Here is a 22,774-nt window from a genome sequence, read left to right on the forward strand (position 1 = left end):
TTGCCAAGTTTTGTAGTATGTTTTCTTTCTTTTCTTTGTACTTGGAATTAAACCCAGAGGCACTTTACCACTGAAGTACATCCCTATCCCCTTTTTTTTTTACTTTATTTTTCTTATTTTGAGACAGTGACCCACTAAGGTGTTGAGACTGTCCTCAAACTTGGCATCCTCTCCTGCCTCATCCTCCCAAATTGCTGGGATTGTAGGCATGTGCCCTAGCACACAGTTATAGTATGCTTTCAAATATAAACATATTAGTTAACAAACAAGAACTTTGGTATCTCTGAAGGAATACAAGTAGAAAGATGACTTGGGAATCTTGTACTCAACATTATCCATAATGTTGAGTATAGATAGAAAACAAAAACATTGGAGTAAAGTATCGATCTATTTTGAAACACTTTTTGATCTTTATAGTCTTAGTTTGGCCTTAGAATAAGTAGTTATTAATTTATTAACAAGTATAGACTCAAACCTAATTTTATATTAGATAGATGTTACTTTTTATTGTTCTGTAGGAACATAATAGAGGTTTTGGTTTTATGTGCATATCCCTTTGTCCCTTATAAGCAGAAGTGCACTGACAAGAACATGAACCTAGTTTATGCCTGCCATAACCCTTTTTGTGCATTTAAGGAAAGGTGTAGTAAGGGAAAGTGTAGTAAGGGAAAGATTTACAAGGAGAAATCTATTCCTTTCCCCACTCTGAGATTCTATATTATTGTCTTGCATGTGTCTGTCTCTAAGTAGATTTTTTAATCTACGTAAAATAACATCCAACTATTATGAGACACCTGAGCAGAAAATATCACTTAATATGGAAAGGAAGGAGGCAGAAAACTATGACAGCTTATTACTAGGATGAAGAAAAAATTTTAGTAATATTACTGTAGAGTCCTGACCAAAGACCCAGCTCTGGGGTGCAGGGGGTACAAATGGACCAGGCTTCGTCCCTGATCCCAAAAAGCCAAATGGAAAAATAAATGGTAAAGCCAGAAATGAATTTATTCTCAGTGTGGCCACACTAAGGAGACAGATCTAAGTACTGTCTTTAGGGTGTCAATAATGGCTTTGGGGTTTAATAGGTAAGGGAAAAAGTAAGAGTTGAGGGGGTTTGCAGAGCCATAAATCTTGGTCAGGCTGTGGTCTGGTTGATTATTATCCTAGGTCTAGTCGTGCAGTCTTGTCAGTGCCAAGGAAATCAATGCTGCTGAGCAGGCAATTTCAATTTCTGTCACAAGGTATTTCTCTTTGAGACCTGTAATCCTACAATTTAAGGTGAACTAAGGTCAAGAATTACTCAGAACAAATTTAAAGTAAAAAAAAAAAAAAAAAAAATTACTCAGAAAAGAACAGGTCAAGGAAAGACAAAATGAAGTTAGGTCAATGATTGGGTTCTCCTTCAGTAATAGCAATTCTTTATTAAGATATATATTAGAAAAAATTCTTTACTAAATAAAAAGTAACTCCCTATAAATGCATATAACTTTTTTTAAAAAGCAACATTCTGGACCTTGTTTTCCCCATCTGTAAAATGAAAGTAATAATAGTGACCACCCTCAGAATATGCCATGAGGATTAAATGACTTAACAATAAGTATATTAAAACAGCACATAGTAAGTACTGATTAAGTGCTAGCTATTATTATGAGAAAGTATAAAGTAGTCGTTATGAATGCGGACACCCTCTTTTGGAGTCCTGCCCCATACCTTTCCATATGATCTTAAACAAATAATTTGTCCTTTATCTCAATTTCCACATATGAACAGTGGGATTAATAATAAACCCATATTAATAAGGATCTTATCTCAATTAAATGAGTTAGTATATGAGAAACACTTACCTCAGTGCCTGGCACATAGAAATTCTAAGTAACTTTAGAGGCAGTAGTGGTAGTAGTAAGTAGCAGTAGTTGTAACAGCAGCAGCAACAGAAAAATTAGTTTGTGATTTAAATTTTGATTTTCTGCACACGTTGACAATTGCCTCCTTTAAAACAAATTAGAGTTAACATGTTGAAAATTTGATTTTACTTTGGGCATCATCTGTTTACCTAAGTTATCATTTGGCTTTAGTTAATATTTTCTCTTTACAGAATGATTTATTTGCTTACATGAATTACAGATTTTCTGGGAGGGCAGACTATATGTTTCACATGTCTAAATGCCTAAATGAAAAAAATCAAAGACCAAGGGAATGGGAAATTAAGGCGTCATTTCTTAGTATGGTTTAACCCAGATTGACTATGATTCATTTAAACATAAATATATGATTGTAGCTTTGCTCCTGGAATCTTACAAATCTTTTCCCTCCTTATAAAGCCACGCTTTTTTTTTCTTTGTAAAAATTTAAATGAAGAGGAATGTTGAAATTGTTTATTTATCATTATAGTATATACGAGTGTCATTTTGATAACTGAGAGAGCAGCTATTATTATTTATGTACAGATTTAACTGTTTAGTTTTCACTTAACTTTAAAGCTAGAATGTACTTTTAAAGTATCTCTCTTCTCAGTTTCCAAGTGAAGCCTCTAGGCTCCCTTTAGGTTTTATAATAAAAATCTATATTAGTCAATTACTTTATTACCCCATCTAGATGTAGACCTCAGTATGAGTACTTACCTTAGTACTTTTTACATTACCCCATGTACCCTAATTTTTCCAAAAGCAGCATTTCAGAATACTGAAATATAAAATTAACATAACATAGTCATTTGAGATCATTAAAGTTTCTCTGCTTCTTGTTTGTCACATCCTGAACTGTTTTCCTCCCCCACAACCTTCTGCCATGATGTTCTGCCTTACCTTGGACCCAGAGCAATGGAGTCAGCCAACCATGTGCTGTACCTCTAAAACCAGTCTTGCTTTGTTGCCCAGGCTCGCCCAGAACTTGAGATCCTCCTGCTTTAGTCTCCCATTGGGGTTACAGGCCTGTTGTGCTCTTTCTTCTATTTCTTGAGGATAATTAAATATCAGAGAATAAAATAGCATTAATTTATATGCAATATTTAGAAAAAGATCATTAATATTTATAGTTTAAGTGTGAAGGAATATCATCAGTAGAGAAAAAGATGAATCCTAACTAACATTTTGGAACACACAAACTTTTTCGTACAACTCAGAGGGAATTATAAAATTCTCAAAATAGAATTATGTTATAGCAAAGTATCAGTTAGGTCTTTGCGGATCAGTGACTCAAAGCAAGGAAATGTCTCACTGTAGGTGACTTTTATTTATCTGGAAAGCACAGACTTCTACAATACTTTCAGATCCAGAAGTCAATAAGAACAAAACAAAATCTGTTGATGATGTTTAAATTTAAAAATAAAAAATTCCTAAGCAGCCAGAAACATACAATTCAATCAAAAAGAGGCAGTGTCTGTTCCTACAGTATATAACATCAATTGATTTAATTGACACTTAAAAGCGGGGGTGGGGGGGGCTGGAAATAGTGATAGGATTAGTTGAATGGAAAAAGTTAGCTATTTCACAGAAAGTCAAGAAGTATAGAAGGAATAACAAAAAAAGTAAGGGTGGAATAGGGGAAAGAAGAAAGAACCTGAGTGGTGGTGACAGTTTGAACACTGGAGGACACTAAGCAACAGTTTCCTATGATAGAAAAGAAAGCTGAAAACAAGACCACTATGGTTTGAAGCATGAGGAAAGAAGTTGAAGAAAAGCCCATTTTCTCCAAATCTGTAGGGTGTTACTCAGTGCGTCTCATTGAAAGCATATTGTGTAGTTCACAATCTCTGGAGGCAAAGATTATAGCCTCTGAGAAACTATTACAACCATTCTATTACTAAATTATTATAAAATTCAGCCTAACAAATTTAATGACTGGCAATTTTCTTTGGACCAGTAATACTTTTATTGTTCTCGTATCTTTCCAGTGATATATATATAGACTCAACCTATGAACTGAACTATTCAGAATAAGAAAAATATTTTAAAATTTTCTTTATTTGTTCTTTTTAGTTATCCATGACAGTAGAATGCATTTTGACATATTATACGTACATGGAGTATAACTTCCCATTCTTGTGGTTGTACAAAATGTGGAGTTACAGTAGTCGTGTATTCATATATGAACATAGGCAAGTAGTGTCTTTACTGTTCCCATCTCCCCTCCCTTCCCTTCATTCTCCTTTGGCTAATCCAGAGTACTTCTATTCTTCCCTCACTACATCCTTATTGTGTGTTAACACCTGCATATCAAAGAGAATATTTGACCTTTTTTTGGGAATTGCTTATTTCACTGAGCATGATAGTCTCCATTTCCATCCACTTACTGGTAAATGCATAATTTCATTGTTCTTTATGACTGAATAATATTCCATTGTGTATATATACCACATTTTCTTTATCCATTCATCTGTTGAAGGGTACTTAGTTTGGTTCCACAGCTTAGCTACTGTGAATTGAGCTGCTGTAAACATTGATGTGGCTGTATCACTATAGTATACTGATTTTAAGTCCTTTGGGTATAAACCAAGGAGTGGGGTAACTGGGTCAAGTGGTAGTTCCATTTCAAGTTTTCTGAGGAGTTTCCATACTGCTTTCTACAGTGGTTGCACCAATTTGCAGTCCCACCAGCAATGTATGAGTGTACCTTTTCCTCCACATCTTTGTCAACATCTGTTGTTACTTGTATTCTGATAATTGCTACAGAATAAGAAAAATATTACAGGAATGGTTTCATATCATTTTCTTTAGAAACAGTTATTTTGGTTTTTTTTATATGCCAGTTAACTAGCAGTTTTTGCTTCTGAGACTTTATAATATACTGATTTTTCTTTGGCTCTCTGATAGTTGAAACTTTCCCTATTTAGAATCCAATTTTTTCTAAAATATAGACCCAGAGGTCAATAAAAAAATAATACAAAACCCTTTGATGTTTAACATTGAATAAACATATGAGAATTGAGAACAAAGAGAGGAGAAGGTACTATGAGAATGTGTGCCTGTGAGTATTTTAAAGGGAGGAATCAGAGTATTTGCGATAGGCTAAAAGAGAAATACTGAAAGGATAAACCAGTACATCAGAATCCATAGGCACTTGAGGAGATAGGCAGTAGCATGGATAAAAGAATTCAGTGGTGGGGCTGGGGAGATAGCTCAGTCAGTAGAATGCTTGCCTTGTAAGCACAAGGCCCTGGGTTCGATCCCCAGCACCCAAAAAAAAAAAAAAAAAAAGAATTCAGTGGTGACATGAACTGACACGAACTATAGTAGATAAAACTGTTCAATAGGGCTCGGAGTGTAGCTCAGTGGTAGAGCACTTGCTTTGTATGGGCAAGGCCCTGGGTTCAATTCCCAGTACTGCAAAAAGGAAAAGATTACTAAGTAAATATCAAACTTAAAAGACAAACTCCAAGTCCCAGCATAATAGCATAGTTTTTCTTTTGTTTCTTTTAAAGCAGTTATAACTTCTCTAATTTTAGCCAATATTAGACTTTGCTCAACATTTTTAAGCTGTTTTCTCCTCATTAATCTGTAAGCTAGATAAATACTATCAATCTGTGGATCTTGTAGCAGTCAGCTCTGAAGAAATGTTATAACTCTATATAGCATTTCACTCATCTTTTACAAATACATGATTTTTTCAGTTATAAGAAATAAGGGAAACAACTGAGTTTGGTGGCACACCCCTTGTAATCCCAGGTACCCAGGAGTCTGAGGCAGGAGAATCACAAGGTAGAAGCCAGCCTTGGCAAGATAGTGAGATCTTACCTGAAAAATAAAATAAAAAGGACTAGGGGTGTAGCTCAAGGTGGAGTATTTACTTAGCATATGTGGAGACCCAGGGTTCAGTCCCCAGTACCACAAAATAAGTACATAGAATAAGAAAATAAATAGAGAAAACATGCCTGGCATGGTGTGGCGCACACCTATAATCTCAGCAGGCACAGGACTAAGGCAGGAGAATCACAAGTTAAGAGCCAACCTCATCAATTTAATGAAGCCCTATGCAACTTAGTGAGACCCTGTCTCAAAATAAAAAATAAAAAGGGGCCTGGGGATATAACTCAGTTGGTTGAGTGCTTGCCTTGCATATATGAGGTCCTGGGTTCAAAACCCTAACACCACAAAAAAAAAAGGGGGGAGGGGGACTGGAATGTGGCTTAGTGGTTAAGCACCCCTGGGTTTAATCCCTGGTATCAAAAAATAAAATGAAACAAACAAAAAAACCTACATCAAAATGTATAATTGTTGCTAAATGATGGAATCTGAGTAGGGGGTATTTATTTTTATTGTATTCTACAGTGATCATATAATCTTTAATAATTTAATAATAAAAAAGAATGAACAGCTGGGCATGGTGGTGCATACCTGTAATCCCAGCAGCTTGTGAGGCTGAGGCAGGAGGATTGAGAGTTCAAAGCCAGCCTTGGCAAAAGGAAGTCACTAAGCAACTCAGTGGGACCCTGTCTCTAAATAAAATACAAAATAGGGCTGGGGGGTGTGACTCATTGGTTGAGTGCCCCTGAGTTCAATCCCTGGTACAAAAACAAAAAGAACATTGTATAATTCTTACATGGGGGAATATACCAACTACTTGCGAAGATGGAGCGCGAGAGGATTACAAATTTGAAGCCAACCTGGGCAATTTATCTGGACCTTGTCATAAGATAAGAGCATAATGTAGCATAGAATAGAACAATATAGCAAGGAATATAAATCAGTGGTAGCACATTTGCCAACATATATGAGATTTTGGCTTTAATTCCCTGTACAGGGAAAAAAAAAAAATGTATCCAACAGAATAAAGTTAGTTAGGTATACAGTGGAGTCCTTCATAGTCTTTAACATTCTGTTTTGCCAACTATATATGAAAATATAAATATAAATGAATGGATGGATGGATAAATATATACACACATCCTTCCCTCTTAAAGAGATTAAAATTTAGTTATATATTCAAATATTTTAAAATGACTTTCAACCATCCCAAAAGGATAGGAAATAATAGATGATGCTGTAATTGATTTTTCTTGAGATTCATTTTCTGAAGGACATGTAGTTATTAAATTTTGCTTTTTTATCTCTTGACTTAATGGTCTTAGGATGCCAACCCTGTTGTAATTGAGCCATCATCTGTTCTGAATGGAGGAAAATTTTCATTGGGAACAGCACTACATTCTGTGGAGCAAAGTGAAGATAAAATTGGAGGAAACCTCAGTTATGTGAATACCACAGAAGAGAAATTTTCAGACAATATTTCTACTGCATCTGAAGCCTCGGAAACTGCTGGCAGTGGTAAATATGACTTGATTCCCATGGTTAGTTCCTAACCAAGTCTACTCTGGCAAAGGGTATGGTGAGTGGAGTGTTGAGTATCAGGGTTCCAAAAGCAATTTAGTGAGACTCTGTGTCTCAAAATCAAAAGTAAAAAGGGCTAGAGATTTAGCTCGATGGTAAAGGGTCCCTGGATTCCATCCCCAATGCCAAAAATAAAATAAATAAATTTAGATTTGGGAAGATGCATTAAGAAAATAAAAATCTTTATCTCCAGAAATCTCTTAATATTAGCATACCTTCATTGGATTAAATGAGCTCTCACATCAGATTTGATGGACATTTCAGGCCAGAATTTGAGGATTGTTTTGATAAAATACTTCATAGTATTTTTATGTTCCATTATGGAATTGTAGTGCTTTCCATGATTACCTAATAGAATGCTAAAAACTAATCTTTTCCCTCTTGCATTACCTGCTACTGCCTCAAATCCTTCCTTCCCATCCTTCTTTTTCTTCTTTTTACCTTGGTTTGTATTACTATTTTCTTGTTTTTTCCCCTTAGACCAATTTTTCGCTCCCTCCCTTTCAAGGCCCTATGTAATATAACAGTAATTTTACTCTTTAATAACTAATTTCTCAACTTATTCCAGAACATTACTACAATTTTACACCCATATTAGAGAAACTGTGGAGAACATTTTCAACAAATTTTTGTTTTTCCTAAGGTTGATTTGTAGATAGCTCGTTGCTCAAAGTGACTGTAGATAATAGAGATTAGTGACTTCTCTCAAAGTAAGTGCTGATATTGGGAAGAGCAGACAACACACATTAAGTCAAAGTATCAGTACCTGGGTATTCACCAAGCCCAGGGCACTTAAGAAGCTCACTAAATAGTCACTTACATAAAAGTAGACATGATAATCATTCTAGCACATGGGCATACATACAAACAGTATGAAAAAGCAAGGGAACAAACCACCCCAGACAGCCCACAATACTTCAGCAACTGATCCCATTTACACTATAGTAAAGGAAATGTCGGAGAAAGAGTTTAGAAAGTTCATAGTTAAAAGTTAAATGAGCTAAAAGAACATGAAGGAATGAACTTAGAAAATACAGGACCAGGGTTGGGAATATAGCTCAGTTGGTAGAGTGCTTGCAAGCAAGCACAAGGTCCTAGAATCAATCTCCAGCACTGCGGAAAAAAAGAAAATACAGGACCACTGTTGTGTACAACTATAATGCACCAACAAATATGGAACAAATAAAGAAATAATGAAATTAAAAATAAAATACTTTTACATAATAAATATACATGTAATATACAATAAATATACATGTGTAATATACAAAAAATTTACCAAAAAGGGAGAAAAAAAATACAGGAAGTGAAAGATCATTTCAATAAACAAAGATTCTTATAAAGAACTCAAAAGACATCCTCTAAATGAAAGACTCAGTAAATCAAATTAAAAATTCAAATGAAAGGGGCAGAGGATATGGTTCAGTGGTAGAACAGTTGCCTAGCATGCTCAAGACTCTGGGTTCAATCCTTAGCACCAAATGAAAGCATCACCAATCAATGAAACCACTTTGAAGATAGATTTTCAGGTCTTGAAAACAAAGTATGTAACCTTGAAAATAAAGTCAACAATGAAGAAAAGATGTTAAGAGAGAAGATGTATGAAATCTGGGATAACAAACTATAGAAATGCACAAACTTTTCAATGAAATAATTTCAGAAAATTTTCCAAATCTTAGGAATAAAATAGAAATCCAAATACATGACACATTTAGAACCCCAAATAGGCAAGATCAAAAAGTGTCCTCTCCGATTAAAATGCCTCATATACAGAATGTGGATAGAATTTTTAAAATTGAAGAGACAACTGGTGGATCACATTTAGAGGTAAGTCAATTAGGATTTCAACTGATTTCTTGACCTAGACCCTAAAAACCAAGAGGGCTTGGAATAATGTATACCAAGCCCCAGAAGAAAACAGATGCCAACCAAGATTATTACATCTAGCAAAACTATCCTTCAGAATTGACAAAGAAATTAAAACCTTGAATGATAAGCAGAAACTAAAAGAATTTATAACAACAGAACCTGCATCAGAAAACATATTAAATGAAATATTTCATGCAGACAAAATGAAAAATAGAAATGAGAGCCAACACAAGGATGAATCTCACTAGAGGTATTGCCAATTAAATGAGAATCAAGTATGAATTAAACATTAGAAATAAAATGTTAGGAAATAGAGCTGGGGTTATAGCTCAGTGATAGGTCTTGCCTAGCACATGTGAAGCACTGAATTCGATCCTTAGCACCACATAAAAATGAATAAATACGTTGTGTCCATCTATGATTAGAAAGATACATGTAAAAAAGTCAGGAAATAAAAATAATCTCTATGATAACACAGAATGGATATAAATGGTCTAAATTCTCCAATGATTGGATTGGCAGAATGGATTAAAAAATAAACCCCTACTATATATTGTTTACAAGAGATTGACCTTATGGACAAAGACAGGCAAAAGGTGAAAGAATGGGAAAAAAATATATGCTATGCAAATGGAGATTGAAAGCAAACTGGGCTAGCTCTCTCATATTAGACAAAATAGACTTCAAGTCAAAATTAATCAGAAGAGACAAAAAAGGTTATTTTATACTGATTAAGGCAATTATCCAAAAACAAGTTATGATTGTGAACATTAATGCCCCAAACATCGGTGCATCGTCATACATTGAACAAACCCTTCTCAACATAAAGAACCAAGTAGACCACAATATAATAATACTGAGTAATTTCAACATAACTTTCCCACCATTAGATAGGTTATCCAGAACTAAACTAAGTGAAGAATATTCAGAACTAAAAAATAATATTAATCAAATGAACTTAACAGACATGTATAGAATATTTTATCCAGCAGTGTCTGAAATCACTTTCTTCTCAGTGGCACATGAAACTTTGTCTAAAATAAATCATATTTAAGCACACAGAACAAGTCTTTGCAAATACAAGAAAAAAAATTTCTTACATTCTATCAGATCATAATGGAATAAAATTAGAAATCAATGAGAACAGAAACCATTTTAACATATTGAGATTAAATAATACACTTTTAAATATGGTAATGGATCATAGAAGAAATCAGGGGAGAAATAAAAAAATTCTTACAAAAAATATGAGAAAAGGGATGTAACATATCAAAATCTCTGAGACAGTATCGAGGTAATTCTCAGAAAAGTTTTATAGCATTGAGTTCCCAAGTAATCCCAAATAAATGTTACACCTCAAGGTCCTAGAAAAAGAATTAACTCATTCTAAAATAAGTAGAAGAGAGGAAAAAATACATTTATAACAATAATTGAGTTCTACAATAATAATTAGATCAGAACCAAAATTAATGAAGTTGAGAATAAAAAGAATACAAAGGATTAATGCAGCAAAGAGGTGGTTCTTTGAAAAGATAAACTGGATTCATGAACACTTAGCCAAATTAACCAAAAGAAGACCCAAACCAGCAAAATTTTTGAGAAGAAAAAGGTAGTGTCACCACAGATACTTCAGAAATCCAGAAGATCATTAGAAACTATTTTGAAAGTTTATACTCCAATAAACTGGAAAATCTTGAAGACATTGACAGATTGCTAGACAGAAATTACCTGCCCATATTGAACCATAAGGATATAGAAAACTTAAACAGACCAATATCAGGCAATAATATCTAAGCAACAATTGAAAATCTGCCAACAACAACAAAAAAAGCTCAGGACCAGATGGATTCTCAGCCAAGTTCATCCAGACCTTTAAAGAAGAACTAATGCCAATCCTCCTAAAATTATTGCATGAAATAGAAAGAGAGGGAACACTGCCAAATTCGTTCTGTGAAGCCAGTATTACCCTGATCCCAAAATCAGACAAAAGATATATCAAGGAAAGAAAACTTCAGATCAATGTTCCTGATGTACATAGATGCAAAAATCTTTAATAAAATGCTGGCAAATCACACTAAAAAACACATTAAAATTAAGCACACCATGATCAAATGGGTTTCATCTCAGGGATGGAAGATTGGGTCAGCATACACAAATTAATAAATGTAATTCACTACATAAATAGCTTTAAGGACAAGAATCACATGACCATCTCAATAGATACAGAAAACACATTTAACAAAATCCAGCACCCAATCATGTTAAATGTGCAGAGAAACTAGGGATAGAAGGAACTTGAATCAGCACTGTAAGCAACAACAAATCCAATCCGTATGTAGAAGAATGGAGCTACATCCTTCTATTTCACCCTGCACAAAAACACTTCAAAGTAAATCGAAGATCTAGGAATTAGACCAGAAACTTTGCAACTGCTTAGAAGAAAACATAGGCTCTAGGAAACGTGCTAGAAGAAAACTCCCAACATATTGATGCATGCACTGACTTCCTTTTACAAGACTCCTAAAGCCACAAGAAATAAAGCCAAGAATCAGTAAATGGGAAAGTTTCAAATTAAAATGCTTCTGCACAGCAAAGGAAGCAGAACATGAAGAGAGAGCCTACAGTATAGAAAATCTTTGCTAGCTGCTTATCCAGTGTGATTAATATCAGAAAATATAAAGAACTCAAAATTCACAAGAACTTAAAAAAATTAATACCAAAAAACCCCCAATTAATAAATAAACAAAAAAATTAAAATAAGTGGACAAAAGAACTGAACACTCAAACAGAAATGACCATCAAATATATGAAAAACTGTTTAGCATCCCTAGCAGTCAGCAAAATGCTAATCAAAACTACATTCACCCTTCTTCTCATTCACATTAGAATAGCAACCATCAAAAATAAAATTAATAAATGCTGGCAAGGATGTGGGGGAAAAGGTACACTCATGCATTGTTGGTTGGGCTGCAAATTAGTACAACCACTTCGGAAAGCAGTGTGGAGATTCTGCAAGACTAGGAATAGGTGCCGGGCATGGTGGTGCATGTCTGTAATCCCAGCAGCTTGAGAGACTGAGGCAGGGATTGCAAGTTCATAGCCAGCCTCAGCAACTTAGTGAGACCCTAGGCACATTAGCAAGGCCCTGTCTAAAAGTAAAATATAAAAAGGGCTAGAAATGTGACTCAGTGGTAAACTCCACTGGATTCAATCCCTGGTGCAAAAAAAAAAAAAGGAATGGAACCACTATATCACATAGCTATCCCACTCCTCAGTATTTACCCAGAAGATAAAATACAGCTATACAGGTACATCAATGTTTATGGCCACACAATTCACAATAGCCAAATTATGGAAACAGCCCAAGTACAAGTCAACAGATGAATGAATTAAAAAAAAAAAAAGTGATCTATATACACGGTTTCGTTTTACTCAGCCATGAAAAAAAATGAAATTATGACATTTGCTGGTAAACAGATTAAACTGGAGACCATCATGCTAAATGAAATAAGCCAGACTCAAAATCAGAGGTCTAGTATTTTCTCTCCTAAGTGGAAACTAGACCAAATAAGGGGGAGAGATAGTAGGGGAAATCCCATGAAAATAGAAGGGAGGTGAGTAGAGCAGGGGGAAGGGATTGAGGAAGAGTGAGGAAAGGACAGAAAAAAAAAAGAGGAATGTTGGAATAAATTTGACCAAATTATACTTCTTACAAATATGAATATACCACAGTGAATTTCACCTTTAGGTGTATCTATAAAGTGCTAATTAAAAAATAAGTAGAAGGGAGCCATTGCAGTACATTGAGCTCCATAGAGACAGCGCCGGGGCAAGTGAAAGCTAGTCAGGCACTGGGCGACTCTGCCTCACTGAGGAAAAACAACTAAACATGGGCAAAGGAGATCCTAAGAAGCCGAGAGGCAAAATGTCATCGTATGCATTCTTTGTGTAAACTTGCTGGGAGGAGCACAAGAAGAAGCACCAAGATGCTTCAGTCAACTTTTCAGAGTTTTCTAAGAAGTGCTCAGAGAGGTGGAAGACCATGTCTGCTAAAGACAAAGGAAAATCTGAAGACATGGCAGAGGCAGACAAGGCCCATTAAGAAAGAGAAATGAAAACCTATATCCTCTGAAAGGGGAAACAAAAAAGAAGTTCAAGGATCCCAGTGCACCCAAGAGGCCTCCGTCGGCCTTCTTCTTCTTCTGTTCTGAGTATCGTCCAAAAATCAAAGGAGAACATCCTGGCCTATCCATTGGTGATGTTGCAAAGAGACTGGGAGAGATGTGGAATCACACTGCTGCAGATGATAAGCAGCCTTATGAAAAGAAAGCTGCTAAGCTGAAGGAAAAGTACGAAAAGGATATTGCTGCCTACCGAGCTAAAGGAAAACCCAATACAGCAAAAAAGGGTGTTGTCAAGGATGAATACAGCAAGAAAAAGAAAGAAGAGGTGGAAGATGACGAAGATGATGATGATGAATAAGTTGATTCTAGCGCAGTTTTTTTTCTTGTCTATAAAGCATTTAACCCCCCTGTTCACAATTCACTACTTTTAAAGAAAAAAATTGAAATGTAAGGCTGTCTAAGATTTGTTTTTAAACCTTACAGTGTCCTTTTTTGTATAGTTAGCACACTACCGAATGTGTCTTTAGATAGCCCTGTCGTGGTGGTATTTTCAATAGCCACTAACCTTGCCTGGTACAGTATGGGGGTTGTAAATTGGCATGGAAATTTAAAGCAGGTTCTTGTTGGGGCACAGCACAAATTAGTTATATATGGGATGGTAGTTTTTCATCTTCAGTTGTCTCTGATGCAGCTTATACAAAATAATTGTTGTTCTGTTAACTGAATACCACTCTGTAATTGCAAAAAAAAAAAAAAGAAGAAGAAGAAGTTGCAGCTGTTGTGTTGACATTCTGAATGCTTCTAAGTAAATACAGTTTTTTTTATTAGAAAAAAAAATAAGTAGAAGGAAAACCAGTAGAATAGAGGTAGGAGAACAGGAAGTTGGAAGGGAGGGGAAAATACTGGGGATTGAAGTAGAGCAAATTATATTCCATGATTGTATGATTATGTCAAAATGAAGACCAATATTATATATAATGCATTAATAACAACATAAAAATCATCAATAACTAGAATATATACCTAACATTGACATGTAGTTAAGAGTTGACATATCTTAAGTTTCACATTCTAAACCATCATTTATTTTTCTACAGGTATCTTCCTATTATAAAGACTATGCCTTCTTTTAAATTAGGTATATATATTAGGAAAATCACTTTTTTGTTGGAGTTTTTGTTTTATCTCCTTTCCTTTAGTTTACAGATTTCCTATTGCCATTGTCTACCAAGAGTATTTAGAATATGTTTTTTTAGGTAGAATTAACAATTAAGGGAGTGGAGCTTTAGAAAATTAGTGAGGCTGTCTCAAAAAATTTAAACAAAGAGCCAGGTATAGTGGCACATGCCTGTAATCCTAGCGACTTGAGAGGCTAAGACAGGAGGATCTCAAGTTCAAGGCCAGCCTCAGCAACTTAGTGAGACTTGTCTCAAAAGAAAAAACAAAAAGGACTGGATTAAATCCCTAGTACCAGAGAGAGAGAGAGAGAGAGAGAAAAGTAAGAAAAAGTTTTAAAGGAGAATTAAGTGAAAGCCCAGCTATGTAACCTCTTCACTTTCCTTCCTGTCAGAGAACATATAATTTTCATCCTGAATTATTACATATTATTTAGAAGGGTGGCCAAATTTTCATTTGATAGCAGTTTTTAAAAACTTGTAAGCTGGGCATGGTGTGTACACCTGTAATCCCAGCATCTAGGGAGGCTGAGACTGAAAAATCACAAGTTTGAGGCCAGTCTCAGCAGCTTAGTGAGGCCCCAAGCACTGATCACCTTAGTGAGTCCCTGTCTCAAGAATAAAAAGGGCTGGAGGTGTAACTCAGTGGTAGAGCACCCCTGGGTTTAGTCCCTGATACCAAAAAAATATATATATATAAATATATATATACATATTTATAATAAATATATGTATTTCCTATCTCAAAGAGATTTATCAAAATCTAAAATATAATGTTGTACCAACAGAATAATAGCAATTAACAGTAAAAGACTTCATCGTTTTTTCTTTATAGGCTTTTTGTATTCTACAACACCGGGGGCAGATATGTGCTTTGCTCGACAACATAACACTTCTGACAATAACAACCAGTGTTTGCTAGGAGCCAATGGGAATATTCTGTTGCACTTTAATCCTCAGAAACCAGGAGCTATTGATAACCAGCCACTAGTAACTCAAGAACCAGTAAAGGTAGGTAATTTGTCATCTGACCTTAAAATTGTTCTCTTTCAAGTTGCCAATAAATTTCATTTTAGAGGTTTAGGCACATAGCAAAATGTGTGGCTCATTTTAACTAACCTGTTATAAATGGAAATCTCTTTGCCTAGTACATTTCTGTGAAAATATGCTGTCTTAATACTCCCTTTGAAGTAGTTAATGCTTGTAATTATTGTTATTCTCAGGACAGCTTTGAAAATGTTTCATGTATATATGAAGTTCCATTCTTAAATACCTTATTTGAAAACCAAAAATAAAATCTCAGAAAATTGTGTTTTCCACAACATGAAACTGAGCAGCAACGTATGAGTTTATTCTCCTATGTCTAGGTTTTGTTAATATAAAATAGACTTCTTAGTATTAAAAACATTTCATTCTTTCTAAGGCTACGTCATTAACACTAGAAGGAGGCCGATTAAAACGAACTCCACAGCTGATCCATGGAAGAGATTATGAAATGGTTCCAGAACCTGTATGGAGAGCACTTTATCATTGGTATGGAGCCAACCTGGCTCTACCTAGACCAGTAAGTATTAGCTAATAATGTCTTATTTAAGGAGTAGTTAAAAAAAAAACTGGTCTTTTATTACTTCTCTATATGAATCTCATCATCCAAAATTAGTTTCTGCCCTATCATAGCAGAAGACTCAGAACCTGTTGAAATTAATTGAACAAATACTTTTAGGTTCCTTCACACCCATATCCATTCATTCAGAATGTAATAAGCACTATATTAGATGCCAGCATATATTGATATCCCAGTAGAATTGAGTGGCTAACACAGAGTTCCAAGAATATTCACTGAACTAAATAAAGTTAAGGAATTATGAAGGTAAGCTGTTAAATGAGTCATTTCAGGTAAATGGAAACATCACCTAAGACCTTGGGCTAGGGTTGAAGGAAGATCAAATATCAGGTCCAAAAAGTTCAGTGAATATAATGAATGGTACAGAAGTTATTTCTGAAACTATTCCTGTTAATTACATAAGCATCCAGTTAGAGATCTTTCTAACTTTGATTGGATTCTTTGTGGTTTATCTTTTGTTATCATAATTTATGATAACAATAATTTTCAGAGCTGGGGCGATAGCTCAGTTGGTAAAGTGCATGCCTTACAAGCATTGGGCCCTGGAGTCAATCCCCAGCACTGCAAAAAACAAAAAACAAAAAACAAACAAACAAACAAAAAAAACCAATAATTTTCAAAAAAAATTCAAAGCCAGTGAATTCTAATTGTTGCAATTACTAGGATGAGTCATTTGGATGAAATAAAATAAAGGATTTGGGATATGAAACAGTAAAATATTAGTAACTTACTTAAAAAGCATCATTCATTGTAATTATACAGTAAACAGCAGAACTCATTCTTCTGGACTGTACTATTTACATTGTCAGTGCAGTAAAAATACCTCATAGTAAGATTTACTTTAGTATATCAAGAAACACTGTCTTATGGTGTCCAAGTTTTGTTTAGCTCAGACATGATAAGTTAACTTCCATAAAGAGTAAAAGTATGCATTAAAACCTTAGACTGTGATTTTGAGCTATTAATGACTATATTTATTAAAAATTATATTTAAATGGGTATCAAGAATTTAGGGTTTGCCAGGCATGGTGATGCACACCTGTAATCCCAATGACTCAGAGGCTAAGGCAGGAGGATCAAGAGTTCAAAGCCAGCCTTAGCAACTTAGCGAGGCACTAAGCAACTTACTGAGACCCTGTCTGTAAATAAAATACAAAATAGGGTGGGGATGTGGCTCAATGGTCTAGTGCCCCTGAATTCAATCGATGGTAACCCCCACCAAAAAAAAAAAAAAAAAAAAGAATTTATGGTTTGTATTTGTGAGCTATAAAATGCTACTGTATTCAGATCAGGATTGATCATTCTTTTTTATCTGTTTGCAGAGGGAGTGTGAAACAGTTCTTGAGTTAATCTCTTAATTTTTGAAACTTCCTAATTTATTGTGATACATCATATTCTTTCAAATTGCACATAGAACATTTTCTGTAATTTTGAAACATTTGGTATATTTTTGAGAAATAATTCTAAAGATTTGGTTTGTAGTATTGTTTTTTATTTGATTCTTAATATTGTCTTCTTGATGTTAAAAATTGGTCTATTATAAAAGGCATTGTTTCTAGGACAAATGGAAATAAAGCTTGACCACCTGAGTCTGCAGGATTTCTGTTTCAAAGAATTTGAGTGTTATTCAGGTACAGCAGCACATGCTGACAATCCCATCTACTCAGGAGACTGAGGCAGAAGGATCACAAATTTGAGGCCAACCTGGACAACTTACTGAGACCCTGTCTGGAAAAAGAAAAGGACTGGGAATGTAGCTCAGTGGTAGTGCACCCATGGATTCAATCTCCAATACCAAACAAAAAAAATGGAGTGTTTGTGTGTTAACCATGCTATCTTGTTAGAACACAAAACTGACAAAGTGCTGATCTTAAAACCCATAAAAGCATATTTTGATATAAATGTTTACTTGTGTCTGTTGGCTAAGGAACAGGTACTTTTAGGTAGGAAGGACCTACCTAAAAGTACTTTCTCAACAATGTGAAACCTCAATTTGGTGTTCAATCATAGACAAAAATTTGTGAGCAAACCAGTTATACAAGCGGAAGATAATTAAAAAAAAAAAAAAACACAAAACAAACAAAAAAAAACCATAAGGATACGTTTGTTAGCTTACTCCTTTCTACCCACCGACACCACCGAGAAAGCATTGTTAAAGTCTCTCTTCCTGCTGCAGTCATGTCAGAACCGGAACAGCTGTGGAAGCTATTCATTGAAGGGCTGAGCTTTGATAGAACTAATGAGAGTCTATGAAGCCATTTTGAGCAATGGGGAGCACTCACAGACTGTGTGGTAATGAGAGACCCAAACACCAAGCAATCCAGGGGCTTTGGGTTTGTCACTCATGCCACTGTGGAGGATGTGGATGTAATCGTGAATGCAAGGCCACACAAAGTTGATAGAAGAGTTGGGGACCTAAAGAAAGCTGTCGCAAGAGAAGATTCTCAGAGACCAGGGGCTCACTTAACTGTGGAAAAGATCTTTGTAAGTGGCATTAAAGAAGATACTGAAGAACATTGCCTATGAGACTATTTTGAACAGTACAGGAAAATTGGTGAAGTTTCATGGCTAACTGAGGCAATGAAAGAAGAGGGGCTTTGCTTTTGTAACTTTGATGACCATGACTCTGTGGGTAAGATAGTCATTCAGAAATACCATACTGAGAATGGCAAAAACTGTGAAGTGAGGAAGTGCTTCATTTAGTCAAAGAGTTCAAAGTTCTGGAAACTTTGGTGGTGGTCTTGGAGGTGGTTTTAGTGGAAATGACAATTTTGATTGTGGAGGAAACTTGAGTGGTTGTGGTGGTGGTGGATATGGTGACAGCAGGGGTAGCTACAATGGATTTGGTAATAATAGAAGCAGTTTTGGAGGTGATGGAAGCTACAGTGATTTGAGAAATTACAACAATCCAGTTAACAAATTTTGGACCACGAAGGGTGAAAACTTTGGAGGAAGAAGCTCTGGACCTTATGGTGGTGGAGGCCAGTACTTTGCCAAACCATGAAACCAAGGTGGCTAGTGGTTCCAGCAGCAGCAATAGCTATGGCTGTGGCAGAAGGTTTTAATACTGCCAGGAAACAAAGCTTAGCAGGAAAGGAGAGCCAGAGAAGTGACAGGGACACTGCAGGTTACAACAGATTTGTGAACTCAGCCATGCACAGTGGAAGTAGGGCCTAGCCTCTACAAAGAAGACATGGCTCAGACAATACTCATGTGTATGGGCAAAAAGCTCAAGGACTGTATTCATGACTAATTGTATAACAGGTTATTTTAGTTTCTGCTCTGTAGAAAGTGTAAAGCATTCCAACAAAGGGTTTTATGTAGACTTTTTTTTTTTCACCCATGCTGTTGATTCCTAAATGTAATAGTCTGATGATGCTGAATAAATGTGTCTCTAAAAAAAATAGGAAAATTTATATGGAAAAATAACACAAGTAAAATTTTAAGCAAATTTATAACACTGTTTCTATGTATTAACAAAATGGGGATGTTTTTAAATGTTGATCAATGATAAAACTTAGAGTTACATACTCAAAGACATTACTAGAAATAGTGTGGATTGCTAAACTTTGAGTGGCAACAGGACTGTGTAGTTGATTGCATGAAAACTTCCATAGTTTTACTTATAACTCTAGTTCTATGAATTCATCTTTAAAATATCAATTGTTGGTTTACAGTACATGAAATAGATAAAAGTAAAAGGAGTTACATGAGAATAGTCTAATCATAGTTCATATTTAAGAATAAAGATAAATCTTAGGAGTTAAATTAAAATGGCAAATTTGGTTTATTCTTTTAGAGTGATCACTTTTTATCACTTGTAACAGGTGATCAAAAATAGCAAGACAGACATCCCAGAATTGGAATTATTTCCTCGATATCTTCTCTTCCTGAGACAGCAACCTGCCACTCGAACACAGCAGTCTAACATCTGGGTGAATATGGGTATGATGAGCCTGAGAATGTTTCCTCAGCATTTACCGAGAGGTAACGTAAGAATGCAGCAAGAATGCCACACGTTTTCTTGAGAATAAAGAAAAAGTGAAAACCAAGTTGCTCAGTCTGGTGCCACTGTACTAATTTACATTCCCATCCATTTTCATACCAAATCAGTGAATTACTTATGAGGCTTAGATCTATGGTCATGCGCAAGACTGGATTGAAGTAGAAGCAAAATCACAGCAGCAAACTAGGAAGAGTTGTTTTCCTTTTCTAGTTTCTAAGTTTATGAAAATAATAAACAGAAATAGACTTTTATTTTATTCTTTGAGATGGCCATTATAAATTGTTGCTAGATTTAAGTTGCAGTGTACCACTTATTGACTGGTCTTTACAATTCCACTCAAATTTATAAGAGTAATTCCTTTGGTACTTTTTGTTGTTGTTTTTTGGATCTGTTTTGACCAAACATAATGCAGTTCTCATTCTAAACTAAGAGTGCTTTATAACAGACAAATTATTCCGAGCAAATATATGTTTTGGAAAATGATTATTATACATTTGCTTTGAAAAATGTCGAACCTCCCCCCAAAAAACAAAGAAAAACACCAAGTCACCAAAATGAAATATAATATACAAAAGTTCTCCTTTAATTTATAAAGTTAAATTTTATTGATATATAATACTTGTGCTTTTTGCTTACATATAAATGAAATTATTCTTCAGCAATAAAGAAATAATGAGTTCATCCATTAGCAAAGTCTTAGACTTTGTGTTAATAATGTCAGATTGTTCTAACAATATATGATAGTTTGCAAGAACTACCAAACAACCACCCTTGTACGAGTACTAGGTTTCCTTTGAATTCAAACAAAGTTAGTTTTATGTCCTCCTTAAAGGTTGTATTCAGATAACAGAGGAAGACTCTTACATATATTTTGGTAAGAATTAGAGCAAAACAGTGGCCTCTGCTAATCAAACTTTGTTTGGGGGGAAAACTTCAAAATCAAGGAACAAAGAAAAGGGAATATCTATGAAACATTCTTACATGGGACCCATAGCATATGTCTCTTTTTGATTCTCTTTGAAAGATAACATGAGAGGCAAGATGCGTTGTTGTGCTTTTAGTAAGTATTTATAACACTTGTGCTGATCCTAGATTTTTGCTGCTTCTGTAAATTCCCCTAGATTTTTTGGTGCTACTCAAAAGCACAAAATTATGTAGAATAAGTGGCTGCCTGGGAATTGAGCTATGCTATAAATCTGTCTAGAACACAAATTTTCTTATTGTGGCTTAGGATGAGATTAACTTGGACATTATACTTGCATATGCTTCTGAATCCTAGAACTATGTAGTTCTGGTGCTCCAAATTTGTTCTTAATTTGAAATTTTATTCATTACTAATTAGTTGTGGAATCAATCATTAATCATTTTTAATTTTATAAAAATATGCTTTCTTGCTGTAATCTTACAACTAATCCTCTCATGTATAATTGGAGAAATTTGCACTTTTTATTTTCTCTTATGGATTACCCTTTGCTTGCTGATAGTAAAAGATTTGCTTTGCTATATGTTTAAAACTTGATCACGATTAAGTTTCATTCTGCCATAAAATAATGTTCATCTTTCTTCAATATGATTTGTTACAACTGTTTGTTAGGCTCTTATTCCTTTTGAAGTAGGAGATATACAAATCTTCCCACAGTTACAGTTATAATGACTTAAATGTAGCCTTTTCTGTAGACAAAACTGTACAGAAATCATTATTCCTTAGATGAGTTTTCAGACGATTTTAGCTGAGTGAATTCTTCCTGGAAGGTCTAAAAAAAGCAATCGATGCTAATATTTTTCTATTTGTTTACTAGATGAAGACTTACACTAAACTGGGCACATGCCTGTAATCCCAGCAACTTGGGAGGCTGAGGCAGAAGGAACACAAGTTTGAGGCCAGCCTAGTGAGAACCTGTCACAAAATAAACTAATATAAAGGGTTGGAGGTATATAGCTCAGTAGTAGAGTGCTTGTCTAGCATTCAGGAGACCCTGAGTTTAATCCCCAATGCTGGGGTTGGGGTGGGGGAGCTCATTAAAGCACATTTATTGGCAGGGAATAAGGGTACTACTCAATAGGTGGACAACAACCTAGAATATATACTTGTGCCCTAGACAGATTATATTGATATGTTGTTTACATTTTTGTTTGGGTTGCTTAATAAAATATAGCCTCCCATTGGCAAAGATAACCTTTTAAACTACAGCTTTTGTCTTGATTTTTGATTATGTAGTCAAATCAGGATTTAGCAAGAGTTTTTTAACAAGCTATCTTTGATTTTCATACTCTCTTGTCATTTCATCCTCCTTCTCTTTTGAAGTATGTAGTGAGCCTTGGTGTAATCTTACTTCACTCTTCACTTCCTTCTCCCTCCATACCCACAAATTTCTCATCTACAGATTCAAAAGATCTAAAATAATTCAGAAAAAAAATCGAAATTGCTTCTGTACTGAACATGAACAACATTTTTTCTTGTCACTGTTCACTGAATAATATAGTATAGCAATGATTTACAACATTTACATTGTATTATGTATTATAAATAATCTAGAGAGTGTATGGGCAGATAGGTTATATCTAAGGACTATGCTATTTTGTATAAGGGATTTGAGCATCCATAGATTTTGGTATCCTATGGGTGGAGCTCCTCAAACTAGCCCCCTGAAGAT

General features: G+C 34.9%; 1 protein-coding gene and 1 pseudogene across 3 annotated transcripts in view; both read left to right on the forward strand.

The window, feature by feature from the left end:
- The window catches only part of USP32 (ubiquitin specific peptidase 32), a 190,808-nt gene that overhangs the window by 121,978 nt on the left and 46,056 nt on the right, over positions 1-22,774 (forward strand). The window contains exons 13-16 of one of the 2 annotated variants that reach the window (XM_079131344.1): positions 7,067-7,259; positions 15,326-15,501; positions 15,914-16,054; positions 19,942-20,101. In XM_079131344.1, coding sequence (XP_078987470.1) covers positions 7,067-7,259; positions 15,326-15,501; positions 15,914-16,054; positions 19,942-20,101 — 670 coding nt within the window. The remainder of the gene's footprint in view (positions 1-7,066; positions 7,260-15,325; positions 15,502-15,913; positions 16,055-19,941; positions 20,102-22,774) is intronic. The other variant, XM_079131345.1, reaches the window with a different exon arrangement.
- Positions 7,271-14,788, forward strand: LOC306656357 (high mobility group protein B1-like; annotated as a pseudogene). Its single transcript has one exon. The product of its transcript is annotated as a high mobility group protein B1-like (transcript).

The sequence above is a fragment of the Sciurus vulgaris genome (assembly GCF_902686455.1).
Source record: "Sciurus vulgaris genome assembly, chromosome: 3".
Lineage (NCBI taxonomy): Eukaryota > Metazoa > Chordata > Mammalia > Rodentia > Sciuridae > Sciurus > Sciurus vulgaris.